Below are 17,295 nucleotides of genomic sequence, written 5' to 3'. Positions count from 1 at the left end.
TCCACCAATAATAACTTAATTTAGGCAAAGTTTCAGTCAATACAAATATTTAAAATACTGCCTCTATGCCAAGTCATGCAGACTGGAACTCGACTGAAGCAGCCACAATCTGCTTTATTGTTGTTGACACTTTCACTGCATCTAATTGTACAGAATTATAGTAAAATAAATAGTAGTAGCTGCACAATTTATTTATTCACTATTATGCCATTTTGTTTCAGGCAACATATACAAAATGTATTCAATATATTGATGAACATACAGTTTACAAAACTAGTAAGTAATTTGTTTACAGAACGGAAAATTGTGCTCTAGAAAAATACAAAATCATTTCACATTTGTCTATCTACAGAGTTCTTCTACATTTATCCCATATACAGAGTATAATTATCACAACATAAACGGCTGTACAGATATTATGTATCATACAGGTATACTCATCCCATTCTGACTGAAATTTGCACAACATATTTACAGTTCATCAGCATAGTTATTGGCCATGTTTGTGGTTGTTACAAAAGATATTCACCAAAGGACTTCTAAAACTGTGACTTTTGTGCTTTATATTATGAACCATGAATCAATTTATAAATACACTTATAAATGAAAGTATCCCCTAAAAAGGTATAAAGGGTTGAGTGCAAACATGCTCGTCAAGTAGAAGTTACACAATTTTTTTGATGAAGCGTTCAAACTCAGTGGATTTCAATCAGTGGTCCGGGGACCACCAGTGGTCCTTGAGGGGGTTCCAGGTGGTCCCCAGCTAAATGATGGAGAGTTTTTAACCAAATGGACCCTTATAGATAGACTATTGAGAGTGTGAAATGAAACCAAATGGACCAGAGGCAGGCGGGGCGTTACCATGTCTATGTTCGGACGTAGAATAGATATAGGCTGTAAGGGTCCATTTGGTTTCATTTTATGCTTTCAAGAGTTATTGTTAAACAACTGCATTACTTAATTTACAAGACGTCTACACAATTAAAGAATGTAGAAGAATAGTTATTTTGATCACCTTTGCCTCTTATCTCTCTTATGGTACCAACATCAATACAGCATCTTATCCGACCCGTTTGGGTCCGAGAGGCTATAGATCTCATCAAATGGTGGTCCGTGGTGCAAATGTCGAAAAAATAATGGGCCTTGACATGAAAAAGGTTGAAAACTACTGTTCTAACTCATTACATAGAGGCAGCCATGTTATTTTAGGCCAGTAGACGACAAGACTCTCCCGATGGTTTTAGTGACGCACGAGGTGGTCTCTGATCTTGTAGCTGACAACACCCAGCAGAAGGAGGATTGGCAGGAAGGAGTAGAGAAGCAGAAAGTCTGATGTGTATCGGGAAAGAGCACCAGGGTAGCCCTGGTCAATGATCTGGTCACCATGGGTGATTGGACAGGCCCCTGGCAGACTGCTGTCGCCTGGCACAGAACAACAAAACAGGGAGAGGTCAAGTGTTAATAATTTCCCACCAACAATTAAAACATTAAAATGACATTGGCCCGGTTTCTCAAAGGACACTTCTTACACCATGGTGTAAGAAGTGTCCTTGAGAAACCGGGCCATTGCCATTATAAATATAAATCAATAAAATATCATTGCATTTGTTGTGTAAATTGCAGACTATAAAGAGTGTTGTAAACTCCAAAAGTAGGTTTGAAAATAACAGCTGTGACCTCATTTTTTTTTATGTGGTCATTTACAGTTTCAAAATTAGGGCAAGTATATTGCCAAGGACGATTGTTTGGTGATGATAACCTACTGCATGTGAAGTTGAGACCATGGAACTCAGTGACAATGAGCAGTTCAGAGCTGTACTTCTGGAAGGTGAGATAACTGAGCAACTTGAAAACCTCTGGCATCTGCGCGGTACTCCTGTAGAGAAAAAAATAATGAGACAATTTGGGCTATCGATGGTTAAAGATGGAGTGCCACGATTTATTTCCACCCTAAAACATGATCATCAGGTATTATTATAATATTAGGAGGAAGAACTTGTTCCAAAAAGTGTACAGTATTTGTTAAAATCATGCTTTTATGTGGACACGCCCACCAGTTCATTAAGTATGCCTGGTTTGCCTGGTGGGTGGTGATCCACCCACATAGACACATGAAAAATTGGAAAAATACAAAAATTGTGGCACTCCATCTGTAATGTCTTGCATGTTAACTAAACCACTGGAATGTCTTGAGCTGCAACAGAAGCTGCAAGTGCAACCAATGAACCAAAATGGCACGCAAATATTTCTATAAAAAGTTAAAGGTATATTCAGTGATTTGACTTAATTCAAATATCACTTATTTTTTCTTTTTTTCTGGATAATCCTCCCTACTATAGAGTGTGCTGACCATATAAGGAGTTCCTCCCTGTCCCCAGTGAGCCCCTGGGGTCAAAAAACCCTAGTTTCAGTTTTGGTGGCGGGTGGCAAAACCTTCATCCAATCAGGATGAGTGGGGCCTTCCTCCAATCATGATCGAGTGGGGGCGGGCCTTGGTGCACATGCTGTTGGCCTGTTGCACTTCCCCCCACTGTAGAGCGTGCATGTGCACATTTTGTTACCGGGGCGGACTGGGTGGTTTTCCAAATCACCCAAATCACTGAATGCTCCTTTAAAGCTGTATGAGGATAACAAAAATGTGGCTGACTACACTTTGTAACCCAGATGCAGTTAGGCCTCAGACACACTTGTGTCCTGTGTCTTCTGTGTGTCATGGCCGCCTCAGTGCATTTCCAATGGGAGTCACATGGTTTGAAGACACAAGTGTATCTTGTGTGTGTCTTAGGTGTGAGTGAGGCCTTAGAAAACCACACCTTCAGTGTGCTCAAGAAGATAAACAAACAAATAACAAAAAGACCTGTGGTGTCTTACCTGAGGAAGCCAGAGCCCAGCATGATGCCAGCTATATTAAGTAGTGCCACTCCACTGTTGACCATGTTAGGGTTCTGGACTACCCCCAGTAACACCACAGTTAGCAGCTCACCTGGGTACAAGAATAAACACCAACGGGTGTCAATTTAGCAATTAGATTATTTCACCTGATGATTGTAACAACTTGATATGATAAAGTTATTTCTGTTTGGTTTTATTTTGCTGTACTCAAATAAGGCATAGGCCTACATGAGATGATATGATACTGACCATGATACTGACCATGATAAAGACATAACATGATTCTTCTGACCATCCCGATTTTTCCCGATCCGATATTTATATTTTATTGAACACGTTTATGCCATATCACAATAGTACAATATCCCAAATCACAGACAATATCATGATATGGATATATTATTGATACTAGGGATGTCCCGATCACGTTTTTTAGCTCCCGATCCGATTCTGATCATTTGAAAATGACGTGATCGGCCCCGATTTACGATCACCCGATCCGATCGGGACAAACCTAGTTAGAAATGTCATTTATTAAATAGATAAATAATAAAGGTCATTGTATACTGTCATTAAAAGAGCAAACAAACAAACAAAAATTGCAATATACTATTGCACCAACAAGAGGAAAACATCTTCTTTTATATATATTTATATATATATACACATGTAAAAAAGGTCATACCATACAATAACAAAAACAAAAATCATGCATTCAAAAGTCATGTTATACAATAAAAAGGTCATACTGTAGCGTCATCAAAAAGAGTTTGAAACAACATCTTTATTTCGATTTTTGATGACACCACAACTAATGTTAAATATTAAAGATAGCTTGGTAGTGCTACGTATCAAACATACTGTAGGTCAGCAGCTGATGTTAGTTGTATGCCGTTTACAGCCCCCTGGCCTGCATGTCTGATGCCCTGGAAGTTTAGAGCCGCAAGTTATGCTTCTACCTCACACAAAGAAGGAGAAATGGTGCCCGCCATACAGTAGGTCAGGGCAGGAAAAAAGTGTTTATTCAATGCAATAAAGTGTCAATGTTTTGTCTCACCTATGATATGAGGTACGAGGACAACGGCAGAGAAACAGAGGAAGCGTAAGGTGTCTGGGTGCATTCCCACCGTCCTGGGGAAGGGACACAGAACAGGAGAAAAGACAGAAGGACAAGTCACGGAAGAGGGATGCACAGTTTGGTGGGGTCGAGGCAACAGGCACTGAATATCTGAGCCATGAGTTCTGTGAGAGCAAAGCAATGGGCAGCACCGCACACGCACACACGCACACACACACACACACACACACACACACACACACGCACACACACACACACACACACACACACACACCTGTCTCTCTACTCACCAGTAAAGGAAGGAGGTGAAGATGAACACACTGATAATGCTGAAAGGCAGTATATGGAAGATGTACGCCAGGAATATCTGCCATTTGCTGTACAAACCATCCTGACTCTCCTGGTCACTGATGGCCCGCATCGCTGGGACTGGACTCACAAAACACAGACAGACAGACAGACAGACAGACAGACAGAGAGTTTGGAGATTCCAAGACAAACATTATTCAAAATGACCATGCAAGTTGAACGGGTCACCATTCACATAATCGCAACATCCAATGCTTGATTCTGGCTGAAGACTTGTATGTTGTTGTATTGCCTCACTGTATAAGAAATGCTAGCATATTACTGTACATCAGCATGGCAGAATTGAGAGAACATGTAGCCACTGAATACATTTTCTTTCAAGAGGTCAAAAACAAGCCGTCACCCTTATGGAATAATACCCTTACATCACATTGGAAAACCATTGCATTGCCTTCATGTTATGACAAGTAAGACGCGCAAACGCGGGAAGCGAACGCAGCTCGTAAATTGCAATAACAACAATTACAATAAATTACGTACTTGTTAAGGTTTTTTTTAAGTTAAGTTTTTTTTAAATTAAATGTTTTTTCAAGTTATTTTTTTAGTGTGTGTATGTGTGCGTGCGTGCGTGTTTCTTTTTTAGGTTTTTTTTTAAAAAGTTTTTTCTTTAAGTTTTTTTTTTAAGTTAAGTTTTTTTTTAAGTTAAGTTTTTTGTGTGTGCGTTTTTCCTTTTTAAGTTTTTTTTTTAAGTTAATTTTTTTTTTAAGTTAAGTTTTTTGTGTGTGCGTTTTTCCTTTTTACGTTTTTTTTTTAAGTTAAGTTTTTTTTTAAGTTAAGTTTTTTTTTAAGTTAAGTTTGTGTGTGTGCGTTTTTCCTTTTTAAGTTTTTTTTTTAAGTTAAGTTTTTTTTTAAGTTAAGTTTTTTTTTAAGTTAAGTTTTTTGTGTGTGTGTGTGTGTGTGCGTGCGTGCGTGTGTGTGTGTGTGTGTGTGCGTGCGTGCATGTGTGTTTTTGTTTGTGATACAGCTGCGCCCTCTGGTGGTGGGCGGGTGGTGTTACAGCGTGACACACACACACACAGACACACAGACAGACACACAGACGTGATCTGCTGGGTCTCATAGTAAATGCTCACTGCGTTCGCAATCACTGCGTTCGCAATCACTGCGTTCGCAATCACTGCGTTCGCAACTACTTCATCAACTTTGGATATGGCATTAGGCCATTTTCATAAATTGTGTGAAAATAGCCAATCTACAAGCTCACAACGCATCTCAAAGCATCATGTTGTGAGCTTGTATATCGCATATTGTTGCTATTAGTATTCACCCTATGATAAAGTAGGGCTTAAGTAAAATAAAAAACATCACACCCGTGTGAACTGAGTGGTGTAAGGTCTTGTATAGCCTGATCAGCTGTGGTCTGACGTAATGTCTGACGTAATGAAATCACACCCGGGTGAACTGGGTGACCGTAGCAACCATGCTCATTTTTTCTGCACAGACAGTCGTAGGAGTGGTTTACACCACTCAAAAATATCATGCAGGTTTTTGCATTTCCACTACTGCTCCTCCTGCAGGAAAGCCAATTACTGCACCTGTTTATCAGTTTCTTTCTAGAGTGATATGATCACTCAGATCATTATCTGTGCCTGTTTGGGTGCTTACAGAGTGTTTAAATTGTCACGCTCATAGTTTACGAGAGGTTACTATAGTACAACTCATAAACTGACCTTAAACACACATAAACGCGCAGGTGTTTAAATGGTCACACTCAGAGTTTACTAGAGGTTAATGGACTGCATTTATATTATAGCACATGCCAGTTATCTGGTCTTTGCTTGCCTCCAACTTGTGTAGCAATACGTATCAATAACTGTGTAATCAGAGGAAAAATACATACTTATGATATTTTATAGTAAAACAATGATGAAAACATTATATTGTAAATAAGGTTTTTGTTGTTGTCTGTCTCTGTCTGTCTATAGTGGGTATTTTCCTCAACTCACCACACACTGTGATCGTGTGTGGCCTTTGTTACTCCCTTTAGTTTTATTGTTTTGGATAATTAACCACGATTTCACATTTTGATTAACCCAACAAGAGAAAAGATAATCTCAACCTTTCACCCAGTGTCAAGCGAAACAAGATAAAACAGTGTGTCCCCCCCCCAACAAACACACACACACACACACACACTCTCTCAATGAGAGATTAGGTGTATGACGAGGCTATCAAGGTTCTCAAGTTAATTTCATTCATACAGGGTTCCAAGCCAACCTTTTCCCTAGTTTCTTTTGCTGTATGTATTATGTCTGTATGTTCATAGTCTCCACTTTTCATGGTTATTGTTGTAACCGCAGGTAACTCTGGATATGAGCACATGAGCGCGCACACACACACACACACACACACACACACACACACACACACACACACACACACACACACACACACACACACACACACACACACACACACACACACACACACACACACACACACACACACACACTTATTAACGTAATTGCAGAGGGACATTAAGCATGCCTGTATATAAGGGCTTGAACTCACAGAGGGCCACTGCGTTGAGCATGCCTGTGTAAGGGGAGGCTCCCACCGACTGGTAAATGATACCAATACGATCCTGCACGGCTCCCTTGGTGACGTCCAAGTCCAGGCGCATGACGAAGAAGGCGACGAAGAGGCCATAGATAAGGTTCTGGGACAGACGCATCAGAACGCCCATCCTGTCCCGCGACAGGTTCTGCGCTGTCCGCCTGCACACAAAGCACATATACTGTACATCATATTCATGTTATGTATATGACACATACTGTACTGGCTTAGACAGCTAGCTGGCCAAATGTGGCCATGAGTGACCTTGACCGTCAAACACAGTTGCTGTGAATGGTGTGGTAGATATCATGGCTGAGTTTATCCAGGCACAAAGGAACAAAAACACAGTTACTGTAGGTGTGGAAACAAAGAATGCCTGCACACAATAAATGAAAATGCCTGCCAACAGCCTCAGCCAACTCCTTCCCCACTCTGAAAGGGAATCTCATGAGCGAGAATACAATTTTGTTTGCTGGACAGGTCGGTTCCTTGTTGACAGTAATGTTGATATATTCATTGAAGTAAAGTGTTGAACCTGTTCAACCTGTCATGCTGAATAAATAAGGCCATGGGTATGTACGGTATGTGATAACTATAAGTAAATCCAACGGCTCAGATGGATAACCTTCGGCTGCAACAAATGACCAGGTAATATTCTCGATAATTAAAATAAAAATCTAAGCAGAAAATAATACAAGTGATATCAAAGCAGAATCATATCGTTTTTTGGGGGGAAAGAACATGGGCATGGTTGCCTGGCCCTGTGCCACAGCACCTGGCCTAACCCTGACCACTGACCTGAGCAGAACTCCCAGTTTGACCGCACCACTGGGCGACTCTTTGCTCTTGAAGGGGATGGCCGGCTTGTCGGCCCGCTGCAGGCTCTGCTGCGTCTTTCCCAGCATGCACGAGTAGATGGCGGAGGCCTGATAGGACGAGGTGATTTCATGCATGCGGTTGAAAGTGGCGGCCTCTCTCTCGCTGTTACGTGTATCCACCGAGGTGAAGTCAACTGTCAGTCACACCAGAGAAACACAAAGCAGTCAAAGGTCAGAGTTAAACAAGAGGGAGAGCTCAACAGAAAATATTACTGACACTAAGTATGGTACAGTACACAGACGGACACACTGATATAGATATAGTTCAATAAGCCACTTTCTGTTCTTGTTTTTAAGTAAGCGGCTGTGGCTCAAGAGGTGGCTGCTTGGGAATTGGGAGTTTCCTGCTTTGATCCTTAAGGCTCTCCTTGGGTTATTGTCGAAGTGTCCTTGGCTCTCCTTGGGTTCGTGTCGAAGTGTCCTTGGCTCTCCTTGGGTTCGTGTCGAAGTGTCCTTGGCTCTCCTTGGGTTATTGTCGAAGTGTCCTTGGCTCTCCTTAGGTTATTGTCGAAGTGTCCTTGGCTCTCTTTGGGCTAGTGTCGAAGTGCCCTTGGCTCTCCTTGAGAACGTGAAACGTGCTTGCTATTTGAATGCACTATTTAAATAGTTGTTTACCACTGAACCTGGATAGGCACAAGGCCACAGAAATACACATTGCAGTGTTACATACCATAAATGTCAAAGGGGTTGCAGTACTCTGGACATTCATATCCACATTGGCTGAAGAAGTCCACCATCTCCGCAGGCTCCCCACAGAACACCAGCTCACCACGACTCATGATGGCTATCCTACTGAACACCTGGAGGACAAGAACACACACACACACACACACACACACACACACACACACACACACACACACACACACACACACACACACACACACACACACACACACACACACACACACACACACACACACACACACACACACACACACACACACACACACACACACACACACACACACACACACAATGATCTTTTTCCCTCTTATCTCTGGGACCCAAATCTACACTGTAAAATCCTCAGTGTTAACTCCCAGAATTACATGAGGGTCCATTTGGGCTCCCAACTATCCCAACATTACATTACATTACATTACAGTCATTTAGCAGACGCTTTTATCCAAAGCGACTTACAATAAGTGTATTCAACATAGTTAGGGAACAAAAACTACTAATCACCAGAAGTCTTTAGTGCATTTTCTGCAAAAACAAGCAACCAAGAGTATACCTAGCGGCTAGCGCTAAGGTAAAAGTGCAATATATCAGCTACCTATTTCCTTAAACAGATGAGACAAAATAGCTAAATCAAATGAGCATGAGCTAAAACAATTAAGTGTATCGACTAAACAAGATCCAATAAACAATACAACAATAGAAAACAAGCGTTCGTACAACTAGTTGACAACAAGTAGGTCAGGCAGAGAGGAAGGGTAGTGTTTCCTGAAGAGGTGGGTTTTCAACCTGCGCCGAAATATGGGCAGTGACTCTGCTGTCCTAACATCAGTGGGAAGTTCATTCCACCACTGTGGGGCCAGAACAGAAAAGAGTCGTGACCGTGTGGATCGGCCAGAAGGACCCTTGAGTGACGAGGCAATCAGTCGCCCCGAGGTGGCAGACCGAAGTGGTCGGGCAGGGGTGTAGGCATCGACCATAGCCCGGAGGTAGGAAGGAGCTGTTCCTTTCACTGCTCTATAGGCTAACACCAGGGTTTTGAACTGGATGCGAGCCGCTACGGGGAGCCAGTGTAGAGAACGGAGAAGGATGGAACCCCCTCAAGGGCCCCTAGGGGTCCCCAGACCCCACGTTGAGAACCACAGGGTTAACTGTCTAACCCAGTGGTTCCTAAACCTTTTAGCTCAAGACCCAAAAGAAAAATGTCATGTCTCCCGGAACCCATTGTGAGCTTCTAGATATGCTAATTTCACTACTTCTTAAACATTTGTTTTACAATTAATGGAATTTCTTGATTTTTTTAATGTAATCATTACATTATTTAGATAAATCATTGAGTTTGTTATTCATGAAGATTTCTGATTTTTTGAGTGGTGCAACCACTCCAAGGAACAGCAATGACCCTATGTCCGTCCCTATGTTTAGTACCAACAGGAGGCACTGTTGCACCACTCACTTCAGACTGGTCTGATTTATTTTGATTGCTTTTTTTAATAATTCAAAAGAAAATGTAGGAAACACAAAATGAAGGGATATTTACTCGTGAGTCGCGACCCATACAAATTTGTCCGCATCCAGCAAATGGGTCCCGACCCAGTGTTTGGGAGCAGTGGTCTTACTGGTCTAACAGTGTGTTAGACTCTAACCCACCTAAAGAGAGCTCAGAGTGTGGTTGGTGGACGGTCTTACCCACCTAAAGAGAGCTCAGAGTGTGGTTGGTGGACGGTCTAACCCACCCTAAAGAGAGCTCAGAGTGTGGTTGGTGGACGGTCTAACCCACCCTAAAGAGAGCTCAGAGTATGGTTGGTGGACAGTCTAACCCACCTAAAGAGAGCTCAGAGCGTGGTTGGTGGACGGTCTAACCCACCCTAAAGAGCTCGGAGCGTGGTTGGTGGATGGTCACTATGACGATGCGGTCCCTCTTGGCCAGTTCTGCAAGCAGGTGCACGATCTGATTGGCCGTCATGCTGTCTAGCCCTGTGGTCGGCTCGTCCAATAGGATCACCTCTGCAAGACAGCATGGTAATGACACCATCACTGGGTGAGTCAGCCACACATCCGGGGAATAGTGAGAGAGACGATAATGTTCATGTCACCGTGTGTGTGTGTGTGTGTGTGTGTGTGTGTGTGTGTGTGTGTGTGTGTGTGTGTGTGTGTGTGTGTGTGTGTGTGTGTGTGTGTGTGTGTGTGTGTGTGTGTGTATGTGTGTGTGTGTGTGTGTGTGTGTGTGTGTGTGTGTGTGTGTGTGTGTGTGTGTGTGTGTGTTCCAGTTTGAACTTTTAAAAGCTTTTAATGGACTTCCATTATTAAGTGGCACGAACAGGCCCCTCAAAGGTACAAAATTAATGTGTTAAGATAAGTGAGTCCTTTTTTGTTAATTACTCTAATTAGGACAATTAAAAGATTGCCTCTTGCATTATGAAAGCAGAGTGGAATTAGCAAATGCATTAATTGTGAGATTAATTCATTTCCTGGTTGATTGGAGAGGCACTGAATGGGAACTTCTTATTACTGTGTGTGTGTGTGTGTGTGTGTGTGTGTGTGTGTGTGTGTGTGTGTGTCCAGTCTAATCCTGAATGAGGACTGAGGCCTTTGTACGTCCCTGGGGACAGACCTGATAAACTACAACTGGGCTGCGTACGAGTGCGCATGCACACACACACACGCATGCGCACGCACGCACGCACGCACGCACGCACGAACACGCACACGCACACGCACACGCACACGCACACGCACACACACACACACACACACACACACACACACACACACACACACACACACACACACACACACACACACACACACAGTTCTCTGCTTCAGAGTGGTGTGATAACCCGGTCTTTCATTAGCTTCATCTATTCCTCCATCCCATGTGACTTCCTTCCATCCTCTCTCTCTGCCATTCCTTGTCCAGTTCTTAATGACTTTTACAACTCTTTTGGGATATACCGTCGTTTTGTGGAGAACTTCTCTCCTCGGGATAGCACACTACTTCTAATTTAGATAGGGCTGGAGATTATAGATTTAAAGTATATTCAGCTTGTTTAAATAATATTAAAATCTATAATAAATAATTATTTTAGACCAGTGAGGAATACCAATATGGCATCATGGGGATTGGGGAAATGTAGCGCGTATCGCTATACATTATCAGCCTAGTAGTGCAGGGTTTATTAATTGTGTTCAGCATGATCAGCGTGTTAAGGTTCGGGTACCAATGCAGCAACATCCCCTATAGCGTCATATGATCCACGGGGTGTACTTGTACATGATGTCTCCTGGGGCAATGGGGCATGCACTTGTACATCAAGCCGCCTCACGCTACAGAAACTGTTGGTTCCCAAGGCTTGCTTACTTACTTACCCAGCACTGACCGGATTATTGTGTGTGAAATAGCCCTTTCCTTCTCCCTCTCCCTCCCTCCTCCTCCTCTAATCTAATCTATACCTCTCGTGTTGCTAGATGTAGAGAATAACTTTTATCGGGGAATGTTATTGTGGTACATACACTTATTACACAGACTTTACGGTTAATCCAACCAGTACTGTACTGTACCCGTTTGTGGCATGATTTAAATTTGCAGAGGGCCACATTGCATATTACTGTCGTAGCAAAAATAGCCAATCTACAAGCTCAAAACACGTCGCAGTGCGTGTTTTGACCTTGTAGATCAGCTATTTTTGCTATTTGAATTGAAATCCTGAATTATTTTTGCTATTTTTGAATTGGAATCCTACTTTTAATACTACTCATTAAGCTACTAATTTAGACTGAAGTAATTAAAGCGGGTCATGTTTGCATGCTTGGAATTGTAACAGCTGAAATCAATAATATATCAGTATTGCGATATTAACCTGAGGGCTACATTAAGTAAGTGAAGGTGGGGGCCGCCAGTTCAGTTGCCCATGTATGCTATATAAAAGGAATGAGAGCCCTGAGCCACTCACTGGGGTCCTGAAGCAGCTGGCTGGCAATGGACACCCTCCGTCTCTCTCCTCCAGAGATGCCCGGGAAGACGCGGCCTCCGATGACACTGTGGGCCACGTGACTCAGACTCAGTTCTGCCATCACTGCTGACACCTGCACGTCAAAGGTCACTTATTGAGAGACAAACTAACTATGATGTAAGTATGATGCCTGATGGCAGCTATAGATTATCTCCAGCAGTATTATCGGTGATGGAGTAGAATGTGGTATCAATACCACAATGTAGTAGTATGTGTCTCTGTTACAATATTCAAAAGGACAAAATGTCCCATTTCAAAATGTATGAACATTTTTAAATATGTAGAAAATATATCTACAAGCTCACAATGCGACGTATTGTATCATGTGGCATGATACTGACCATAATGCTGACCATTATAGTGACATGATACTGACATGATACTGACATGATACTGACCATGATACTGACCACTGACATGATACTGACCATGATACTGACATGATCATACTGACCATGATACTGACATGATACTGGTCATGATACTGACCATGATACTGACCACTGACATGATACCGACCACGATACTGACATGATCATACTGACCATGATACTGATGTTACTGACCATGATGGCTTTAACCACTGCGTTTGAAATATACAAGACCATTATGGTTTTATGGAAGAGGCTTCAGTATTGAATTATTATTATTAGCACGTATATTCGATTTGCTAGTTTGGTCAAGAGGAAGACATGCTGGCCTGACAGGTTATATATGCGGTCACCTTCTTCTTGATGCCATCGGCCGAGTGTTTCCGCAGGGCGAGCTGAGCAATGTAGGTCAGAGTCTCCTCCACTGTCAGGTAGCTCAACAGGTTGTCACTCTGCACGGGGAGAGAAAGAGAGAGAGAGAGAGAGAGAGAGAGAGAGAGAGAGAGAGAGAGAGAATCTGTTGGTCTGGGCCAGTAAAGAGTTTCTAATTCTTTTTCGTGCCAAGGACCCCAAAATTGTATTTGGCGCCGAGCAGGCCCTCTTCTGACAATGATTTGCGCCAGGGACCCCCATAAGAGAAGATTTGTGTTAGGAAAAAAATCCAAATTATTCAACACTTTTGAAAATCTTTCAAAAAATTTGCCTGGGTTCCAACCTGATTTCCTGCGTTCCGTGGATTTGTAAATGTCACTTCGAAGTGACATAAGGAGACTTAAGATGATACCAGGCAGAGCGTGGGAGCAAAATCAGGAACCTTATCAATAAAAAAGAAAGTAGCACCTATCTCAATCTATCACTATTCAATCTATCTCCCTCACTATTATTTCAGTATATGCATGGGCTATAGCTAAGGGGATTATGGATTTATGGTAAAGAGGAGAATATAGTACAATATTCTATGCCCGTAGATATCAGCTCTGTGGTTACTCTAACTTGAACCAAAGTAATGTGTGTGAGTTCAAGTGTGCTCAACGTGAGATGGTAGCACATGAAAACTTTCTGTGTGACTCTCTGGTAGTTGTGCACGGATACTACAGCAGCATCTGACTCACATTGAGTAAGCTCCGCTTGGTGCTGCTACATCCTTGCAGTAATCACTGATACTGTGCAACAGCAACCTATACAATATCAAGTATGTTCCTCCGGTGTAGCCGAGCTACGCGAACACACTCAGACAGAAACACACACTTACAGAGAAATCTTGAACCTAATGAACTCACCGCCTGCTTCAATTAACATGCGGTGCCTCATGGTCCCATGTCTCCTCCGAGTGACTTCTATCAGCGGCCCGTATCACCTCTCTATCTGCAGCTTAGCAGAGGCAGTTAATGACAGGGCTTAGAGAGCAGAGCAGCCGGGGCCGCCGCTATCGGCTGGAACACGGAGACCATTTGAAAGGGAAGCGAGGCCGGTTTTAAAGCCCACGATTTTTAATTCAGGCTTTGGATACACATGAGCACCTCTCAATGAGAGATTAGGTGTATGAGGAGGCTATCAAGGTTCTCAAGTTAATTTAATTCATACAGGGTTCCAAGCCAACCTTTTCCCTAGTTTTTTTGCTGTGTGTATTACAGTATGTCTGTATGTTCATAGTCTCCACTTTTCATGGTTATTGTTGTAACCGCAGGTAACTCTGGATATGAGCACACACACACACACACACACACACACACACACACACACACACACACACACACACACACACACACACACACACACACACACACACACACACACACACACACACACACACACACACACACACATCAGTACAGCCATTCACCAAGTCAAAGGTCAAAGATTAACTTTATGTCAAATAATGAGTGGTGGGAACCAGGATAAAGGGAAAATGGGTGTGCGTGTGCTTGCATGCATGCGTGTGTGCATGCATGCATAATACCAACTCATAGTTGAAGCTATAATGGTCCTAATGCTATAATGCCTCTATTATTAGAGTAGATGTTATTAAAGTCAGTGAGTGGCTCATTTGTACAAATGTGTAAAAAAATTAACATACAGTCTGGGAGAAGTTTACCAAGATGGTAAACACTATGGTTCAAAATCACAGTTAAATGACAGTTAAGTGCCAGGTTGAGGTCAGAGGTCATTTGCTACAATATGTTGAGATGCAATGTAAAGTCACTGTCATCAATACATGGCTACTGACAGATGAAACATCTCCATCCATCCATCTTCAACCGCTTATCCATAGTCGGGAAACAGCTCCACCAGAGAGCTCCAGATTTCCCTCTCCAGAGAAACATTAGTAACTTCCTCCTGGGGGATCCTGAGGTGTCGTGAGTCGATGTAGTCGGTGAGACCTCCGGCCTTCCGAGGGTCTCCTCCCAGTGGTACATGCCTCGAGGACCTTCCTAGGGAGAGAAGCATCCTAACCAGATGCCCAAACTGGCTCCTTTCCAGGTAAAGAAGCAGCCACTCTACTGTGAGTCTCTCTCGCGTGACTGAACTTCTCACCCTATCTCTAAGGGAGATGCCAGCCACCCGTCGAAGAAAACTCAATTCGGCCGATTGTATTCGCGACTTTATTCTTTCGGTCATGACCCACACTTCATGACCATAGGAACGAAGATTGCTCGGTAGACAGAGAGCTTTGCCTTCTGGCTCAGCTCTCTTTTTGTCACAACAGTGCGGTACAGCGACTGCAATACCGCCCCTGCTGCTCCGATTCTCTGGCTGATCTCCTTCTCCGTCCCCCCATCACTCGTGAACAAGACCCCGAGATACTTAAACTCCTTCACCTGGGGTAATGTCTCATTCCCTCCAATGAACCATCACCTTACCGTGGTGGAGAAGTGTGTGCCCCAATGAACCCGGGAGCTGAAAACTCTGTACCAGATAATATTCAATTAAATAAGATGAACTCTAGTTTAGTTCTTGAAATGTGTATTATTTTCTAATAGCAAGTATTTTAAAGCCAACACACCAGAAAATCTGTTATTTTCATTGAGGTGTGTGTGTGCGCGCGCACGTGTGCGTGCATGCGTGCATACCTGCAGTACATAGGAGAAACAGTCCTGGTACTGTTCCCTCTTCAGGTTTCTGCCGTTAATGAAGATTTCTCCCAACAGTGTGCCAGAGTTTCCAATCCTCCCAGAGATTGCATCCAGGAGGGTAGTCTTCCCCGAGCCTATAACACACACACGCACAATGATGTGACTATTGACAGTTCAATGCCGTATTAATTGAACAAACAGTCAGGAGCCTCAGCACGCATGGCACCTCCTGATCATGCTCATCACATTGTGGGATATGGCATTCCATTCGTTGCAGGTCAGCCAACGTAGTCAGTAAACTACAGTATGTGTCAGTAAACTGCATTTGTTGCTGTCAGTCAGGTGTCAATGGAGTCAATACCAACAAGATAATATACACTTTTTGGCGTTGGCATGGCAATTTGGAAGATTTCACTTGGGACCCACAGCCCCAGGTGCCTCTAACATTACACTAACCCTAACATCAAATGTCTTAATTCTGCAACCAAAGCAATTCCAAGGCACATAACCCAAATATTCTAACATTTGAAAACAATTTGTTGTTCACTGGGCCTGTGCCTTAGACTGTGCCAGCAGAATAATGTATGCATGCCAACCTGAGTTGCCCAGGATGCCCATGATCTGCCCGCTCTCTACGTGGAAGGACACATCGTTGAGGATCTGACGGGTCCATCGTTTTCTGTATGAGGGCAAGTCCCACCACGGACCCACATGTTCACTGCACCCGGCACACACACACACACACACACACACACACACACACACACACACACACACACACACACACACACACACACACACACACACACACACACACACACACACACACACACACACACACACACACACACACACACACACACACACACACACACACACACACACACACACAGATCAATACATCTTAATTTACATCCTAGAACTGAAATATGAGAGGGAATTGAAAAGGAGAAGTTGAACCAAACTCCCTGTCGGCTATTAGTAGGTACAGTAAGTTAGTAGGTACAGTAGGTTAGTAGGTACAGTATGCCAATGCCAGCTTCTGCCCAAATCTGTTTGTCTTAATATCGTCTAGTAATTTTAACAAAATGTCTATAACAAAATCTGAAGGAGCCTTCCTCTCCGTTTAGTTCACATAGTGTACATGTCATATAGACACATGTAGTGTGTCATTCGTACCTGACTGTGTAGGAGACCTTACTGACGCTGAGGCAACCGGAGGGCTGCTGCCCCTCTCCACCGTTCCGTCTACACATGTCCAGCTTGTCCTCCGACACAAACTTATAGGACTCTCTGAACCTCCCGCCGCTCTCCGGTCCCGGAGCCTCCTCCATGGTATAGGATCTGTTCATGACTGCTGCTCATCCAACTGACGTGGTGTAT

The 17,295-nt window shown here is 43.1% G+C and overlaps 1 protein-coding gene across 1 annotated transcript; it reads right to left on the bottom strand.

Annotated features, from left to right (window-relative positions):
* Positions 1-1,240: 1,240 nt before the first annotated feature.
* abcg5 (ATP-binding cassette, sub-family G (WHITE), member 5) lies at positions 1,241-17,246 on the bottom strand (the record flags this gene model as incomplete). The annotated part of the gene is made up of 14 exons (XM_079511905.1): positions 1,241-1,422; positions 1,764-1,876; positions 2,872-2,983; positions 3,950-4,023; positions 4,261-4,399; positions 6,851-7,056; positions 7,694-7,907; positions 8,444-8,573; positions 10,322-10,461; positions 12,408-12,540; positions 13,192-13,290; positions 15,910-16,046; positions 16,509-16,630; positions 17,092-17,246. 14 exons carry the CDS (start codon positions 17,244-17,246, stop codon positions 1,241-1,243), a joined length of 1,956 nt encoding a protein of 651 aa, XP_079368031.1.
* Between the last annotated feature and the right edge of the window lie 49 nt (positions 17,247-17,295).

This window comes from Electrona antarctica (genome assembly GCF_951216825.1).
Source record: "Electrona antarctica genome assembly, chromosome: 10".
Lineage (NCBI taxonomy): Eukaryota > Metazoa > Chordata > Actinopteri > Myctophiformes > Myctophidae > Electrona > Electrona antarctica.
Note: the sequence above shows the minus strand (reverse complement) of the source record. Positions and strands in the feature narration are given on the sequence as shown.